Here is a 7,049-nt window from a genome sequence, read left to right on the forward strand (position 1 = left end):
CGCCCTTCTCTTTTAAATAGTGTTTTAGCAAGCCCTATTAATATTTCCCGTTTCGTATAGCAGTACGCCGAGTCGCTCATCCGTGCTACGGAGCTATATTGTTATTAGAAAATTGACTGGTTTCCACGCAGCGTTACCTCCATCAGACTCGACATGCGAGTTCTCAAGGCCCATTCACACTTACGACTTGGCGAAGTCGCGCGAAAGTTTTGGTCGTAAAGCGACTGCCCCAAATGGTCGCCGTTTGACCACTGCTCGGTTTTCCAGCTATGCGACTGCTGGTGGCAAACCGTTAAACCAATCAGCGGCTCAGCTGACGTGAACTTAAGTTAGCTTAGTGGTGAACAGTCAAGGTAGACAAGATGTGGAAAGCGACCCGCAGGTCGCATTTGCAGGTGTGAACATCGGTAACGCTGCGCGGCTCTCTGGTCGCATGTGACAGCCGGTCGCACGCCCTTCGAGACACGCAAGCGTGATACACCCTCAGAGGCGGGTTTCCTCACACATGTCGCCTAGGACAGTCCATGAAAGACTAGCATTGGCCTCTTCCCTACTTTTGCGCCTTTACACTGAAGGCGTGGTCACATGCGTGGTCACCACCTAACAGCTAGGGTGCCTTGATGCGCATGCCCCCCTCCTCCGCTCCAAGGCGGTTGAAGCGGATCGGTGCCCTCTTCGCGAGAGCGCGCGCCATGTTCGCGCCTACTCTGCGTTTCACCTGCGTCAGTTGCACGCGCGGCATCGTGTTTCCCGTCGATACATGCCGGGGTTTCGCAAGCATGCGTGCACGAGTGCACGCATCATCGCTCCCGAAATGGCTGGAGGATATTTGCATTTCGCAGAGATCCAAAGAGAAGGCCCATGTGTGCTATAAATGTAAAACGAGACAAGCGGCATCCTATCAAGAATTCACGGCTATGCAGTGTGAATACAATATTGCTTGTTTCGTTTCCTTGCTCCCCCCCCCCCCCCTCATAATTACGCGCACAGATTTAAATTAATACCTAGCATGACCGTGTGTATAGATATTTATTTACATTTTATGCATGATATTTGGTACGATAATTTATGCCAGCATATATCGTAGAATCAAGTACTGTATTTAAACTGCTTAGCCAACTTACACTTCAGGACACGCAGCTGCGCACATGCACGGCCGCTCGATGGAAGCGCACTAGGTGCGCTTCCATCGAGCGGCCGTGGCACATGTATCGCATATCTAGTGTAAAAGAATAAGTTGCAAAGAATAAGGCACCTTGATCTGAACGGCACACTGGAAATACAAGCGTGCGTTGCAGTGGCGCGGAGATCTTTATGCTCTGTCCCTTTGCCGCTCGTAATGTGTGCCTATAGCTGTAGGTGAAGAAGAACTGAACAAGGGTAAATCAGGTACGCCTCAGTTCGCAGACGAGCCAACGTTTCGACAAGTGGATTGTCTTCGTCTGGGCATAGCGATCATCACTGGCAGGGGTTTAAATACGCTTTTGCTTCCGAAGAAGAAAAGCTGGGGAGCCTTGGCCCATTTACTTCTTTTTCGGGAGCTCGGCTAAAAGGAACGAAAGGAAGAAGATTTGCACGGTATGAAGAAGAACTGAACAAGGGTGTTGCACCCCCTTTCCCCTCCCCAGCCTTTCTTCCTCCCCAGCTTTTCTTCCTCGGAAGCAAAAGCGTATTTAAACGCCTGCCAGTGATGATCGCTATGCCCAAACGAAGACAAGTCCGCTTGTCGAAGCCATCTTCTCCCTTTCGTTCTACCTATAGCTGTTAATGCCTCTTTTAGCCGAGCTCCGGAAAAAGAATTAAATGTGCCAAGGCTCGTTGAGAAATTAGTCAGGTTTACGTCAAAGGTAACAATCATATGTGTAGCGGTTGATGCAGTCAAGAGATGACTGTGATTAAAGCGAACTCTTAGAAAGTATAAGACTCTGAATAATGACTGTGACATTTACTAATGCTTACGAATTAGTCAAGAAATTTATGTGGATTAAAAGATATTCGACAAAGTAAACATTGATATAGAATGACACCGACAAATTATATTGGCTAAAATAACGCAGAAAATTTACTCTTACCAAAAATAACTGATCAAAATTAAGTTCTGCAAACATATGGTTCCTCAAATGAGCACCGAAAATTAGTTTTAAAGGTCTTTAACGCGGTAATTCTTCGGTTAAGTGGAGTCAGAAGGTGTATATTTTCGCACCTCCTCCGAATAAATAGCCCCTAATAATTTATTTGGCTCATACTGCCTTTTCACTGGTTTCATATGCAAGGACGATATACTGCCCACCTGCTGGGTTCGTGTTTGGGACTTACTTCGATACCAATATTTCTTAATATATTCGCCTCTAAAAGCCACAAAATGGAACATCATAAAAGTTAAAAGCTTCAAAATCGCTCTAGTGCGTCATAGCCTAGTGAAATGTCAGAATATCCAATTTATTTCTTTCTGCCGTGATTACTCGACTCCTAATGTTACTGATTATTTTGCACGTACAAGTGTGGGCAGCTTTTATTAACAGCTGCCTTTTGTGGACAGCTCCTTATAAATAAACAACAGCGGCGCGGATAAACGAAAGCTGCCGCACGTTCGAAACGTTTTTCCAACGATATTTTCATTGCGACGTATGTTGCTGCATATTTTTCAATAGTGATGTCTTTTGCAGTGAATTTCACTGACGTCGATTTCTTAGAATACTGGCACTGTTGGACAGCGTGTAGTGCGCATACTTCCTTATCCTACATTTCTTTACATACCTTCACGCAACTGCAAGTGTTCGATGCTTTTGACAGGCTCCAGTAAGTTATAAATATTCATTTTTTATTAAATCCGCACCTTTGTTTCGCTACCAAAAATTGCCGTAGGAAAGAAGCACCTATCTGTTCTTCCATCTGCGCCAAACTCAGTAGTGCTGTGAGGAGAACAAGACGTTTCTGCACATTTTAATGTGCCTTTCAGCGTCACACCTAGATTTTTATCTAGTTTTATGCTCTTTGTTGTAATTGAAAATAAATATCCAGTCAACGCGACAGGAACGTTTTACCAATGTAAGCTCGAAAGAAAGGAATTGTTCATTTTGATTCGGAGTTTTAGTGTCAACATTAATGATTGCGGTGCCAGAAAGCGTTTTTTCGCAGGTAAAGAAGATGCTGTTTAAAGCCACCCCGGCACAGTTACTATTCAAACGGAGTACCTGATTTTGAACCGAATTGCAGTGGCAACACTTCCGCAGGCGAAACTCGGAATGCGTCCGTGTGCTGTGAGATGTAGCGCACGTTAAAAATACCCAAGTGGTCGAAATTATTCCTAAGCCTTCAAGTAGAGTATATGTCTCCCTTTTTCACTCATTGTGCACTGCTTCCTTCACGGCACAGCTGAGGTCTGCGCTGCCGCGCCTTTAATAACGACAGTTAATATTGTTACATTAGGCGGTGCATGCACTGATATGCGCATAAGGAAGGAAGAAGAAAAATCTCGTGAGTTTTGGAGAAGACGACGTTGCAGTGGCGCAGAGATCTTTATGCTCTGTCTCTCTGCCGCTCGTAATGTGTGCCTATAGCTGTAGATGCCTCTTTTAGCCGAGCTCCTGAAAAAGAAGTATATGTGCCATCCAATTAGAGGAGAACAACAACAACGTTCGAGCAGTGTCGGCTGGTGCCTGCAGGAAACGTACGTTTCTTGGAAGCCTTGTCATCCATGTCCGCTCTGCAATCCCAAGCTGAACTACCCCGTAACAATATATTTAAGGCACCGTAAAACGCCCACTTTACATGAACAGGTTTCGAAAAATATGTGGTATAATATTGGGTGTCGCAGATACATACGAAATACCACACTATAGCATTGCTTGGTCGCGTATTCCCGAAGGATAACTGCATAAAATAGGCACCGAAAGATGACTTATTGAGTTCGTAAAAGTATGAGCTTTTGTCGTTTGCGTCATATTCCTTCTATTCACTCCGTGAGCAAAGCAGCGCACTTTCGAGGGAGTGCGTTCAATCTCAATGCTCGCTCCTTAAGCGCGATGAAAAGAGTGGACCCAAATTCTTTAGCAGATGATGCTGTTATCTACACCCTAGAGAGGGCGCGCGCATCGCGACGTACCCTACTAACGGCGGTTCGTCCGGAGGTAACCACCTCTGTGAATCTGGTGCGACCGTAGTTTCTCATCTCTCTCCTGTGATCATCGATCGTCACCCTACATAACCTGCTTCTTTCTCCAGTCTCATCTCCGAGTGCTTCATAAACTCGACGAAGATCGCTCAGAGCGACTTGCCAAACTTTTCAGGCGCAGATGTACAAGCGTTGAAAGTTTTATCAGCCTATATTAGAAAACGGTTGTCGAGCTCACATTGAAATTGCACAAGCACCACTGTTAAATGGCCCATGAAAGGCTATTTTGTACAATTATAAAAGGCGCACTAGCTATAGGTATCCCATCAATTCTTTCTGCGCGCAAAAAAAAAAAAAAAAAGGAAGAAAAAACATTAACCTAGCTTCATTTGCACCGAACATATGGGAGTTCGGAAATGATGCTCCTCCTCTCCCCTCTCAACTCAACCAACGCCGGCGCGCTAGGAAAAAAGAAAACAAGTCGCGACGGTGCCCCGCCGCGCCCTCTCCCGCTCGCCCAACTTAGGAGCGTCCAAGGACCGGGCTCACCCAGCGGCCCCACTGACGTCAGGTGAGGCTTGCGCGCGGCGATGTGTCGCCCCAAGCGGCTGCTAGCGGTCGCCAGCATCCCATTTTAAAAACTGTTTGTAAATAATGGGTACCACGTAAAACATTCGAAGTGAATTGCTTGCGTGAGAATTTCACTTTAAGTATTACTTCAGAGGCCCCGAAGCCCACTTTTGTGTCAGAAGTTCACGCCAGTGCTTATTCTAGAGCTGACGCTCACGGAATAGTGCATTTTACAACCGTTGAAAACGTAAACCAAAGCCCAGTAGTATATACAACAAGAGAGGAGGGAGGAGGGAAAAAATTGTTGCTTTGTGGGATGCTGTATTCAGTACTAGGCAGTAATACTGCTTTGGGTTTAAGGTGCTGGCTCATGTATATTATGTCTTGCACAGAGGGACTTGCATAATATCTCTTCTAGTGAATCGAGTTAAAAGCATGTATACTTCTTCGAGACACGCTTTTATTTGCAGCCCCTCATAAGGCTCGACGTATTTGAGTAACAGCTTCATCGCGCTAATAACAAGTATCAGCCGGTATCTTTATCGCTTTTTAACACTTTGCAATAAGCTCTAACAGTGGAACACACAGCGACTAGCGCAAACAGCTGTTTAAAAACACAAGCTCCCCTGCTGAACGAAACTGGCAATATTCGGCATTAAGAGGGTTTTTTCGGGCGGTATCGTGCGCATGTTGCGCCTGCTGCTTTTCATTCCCGAAATACCAGCAGCCTGTTGTGTGTTGCGCTGACAACAGTTAGAAATTGCGTGTGGTAACCTGAATCTTTTCATTAGAACGCGAGAATCAGAATACGTTTCTTACGTTATCACGGTGGATCAATCGATAATAAAAGCCGTTCTCTGTACACGGTGAAGCAAGGAACCAGTTATTCGTAAAAATTGCACTTCTTCTGAGGGTTCATTCCGCTATCGGGTTCGCACGAAAAAGCGTCGGCGAACGCCTCGCTGTTCTTCAGCGGTCCGTTGCACAGCGCCTCGGCCCTCTCGGGAGAGGAGCCGCACTGGAGGTAGCAGTGAGACAGAAAGAACAGTTGGCGCTCACTGAAATCCGGGAGGCGCCTGAGCCTTGTATCCGTTGTATCAGCTTGCGCCTCTAGCGCGACCCACGCCGCGTCGAGCGCCAGGAACGTCGCGAGGTTGTGCTCGTTGGCGGATCGCATAGCGCTAAGGTCTAGGTAGCACAGCTCGTGGCTACGCACAGCGTGGTCAATGTCGTGCCGTGCATGAACCGCGTCCAGGAAGGCCTCCAGGAACACCTGCGCTACGGCCACGCCGAACGCCCCGTAGATGAGCGAGCGAGGGGCGCTCGGGTCGAAAACGGGCAGGGACTCAGCGTACGGACCGACGACAGCGCTTTGTCGGACCCCGTCGTAGTCGACGAGCCGTGCAAGGTCCAAGGCTGGTACGAAGGCGCACTCTGTGCCCGCTCTCGTCGACACCGGTAGTCGCTGCACAAAAGTGGCCACCCGCAACCAGTTTGCACTGAACTGGTTTTTCGATAGTGTTAGTCGGGCGAAAGCGTTGTCGATGTCCTGCCGCTGCTTCATAGTCCCTCCCGTCAGCACGTCAAGGCCTCTTATGCTGTCATCGAGGCCAGCTGCGGACCGCAGCCAGGCACTCTGGCTTACCAGCTGCAGCTGGGCATTCCTGATCTGTTCAATGACGTGGTGTTCGATTTCACGAGATTTTTGCGTAATGTACTGAAAGCAGTAGAGGAGGTAAGTTGCCCAGCCAAAGGACTGCTCTGTCAGCCGCAGACACTGGCGGCCGACTAGTTCTTTCTTTCGAGTGCTGCCGTAATACATGGATGCTAGATCTGAGCTTGCGAGTGGAGCGAGTGTGTGTACGGTGAACCAACCAGCGTAGTCATTGATGGCACTCTGTCCCAGCTTGTTGATTAGTTGGCAGAAAGTGCGTAGATAGTACAGGTTTGTGACGTAAACGTGGAGATTCTCTTTTTCATTCGAAATTCCGGCTGATACCATAATTACGTGCATCGACTGAAGTAAATCACACGAAGTTTCCTTCGACAGTTCTGAGATATTGTTAAAAAATGTCAGTCTTGAGCTCATGTTGTATGTTTCCAATTCCCTGAAGACAAAAGTTTCTGTTTGGTTGTGCTCGGCATACTTGACGGACATATTCATCGTTTCGCCGCCGACAGCGGAAAGCTCCTCGTATAATCGCAAATAGTATTCTTCGTGCGTATTTTGAGAGGTTAGTACCTGCCAGCGCTGTTTAATGGCTGAGAACTCCCGATGAGGGAAAATCTTGAGCACAGTACGGACCTTGGACATGACGGGCCTTGCGGTAAGCAGAGCATCGACGTTGAAAGTACGTACAATGTT

The 7,049-nt window shown here is 47.3% G+C and overlaps 1 protein-coding gene across 1 annotated transcript; it reads right to left on the reverse strand.

Annotated features, from left to right (window-relative positions):
* Positions 1-5,567: 5,567 nt before the first annotated feature.
* LOC146185123 (neprilysin-1-like) lies at positions 5,568-6,506 on the reverse strand. Its single transcript, XM_084607752.1, has one exon. It carries the CDS (start codon positions 6,504-6,506, stop codon positions 5,568-5,570), a length of 939 nt encoding a protein of 312 aa, XP_084463878.1.
* Positions 6,507-7,049: the final 543 nt, after the last annotated feature.

This window comes from Amblyomma maculatum, chromosome 6, assembly GCF_055883805.1.
Source record: "Amblyomma maculatum isolate TAMU_Amacu chromosome 6, ASM5588380v1, whole genome shotgun sequence".
Classification (NCBI taxonomy): Eukaryota; Metazoa; Arthropoda; class Arachnida; order Ixodida; family Ixodidae; genus Amblyomma; species Amblyomma maculatum.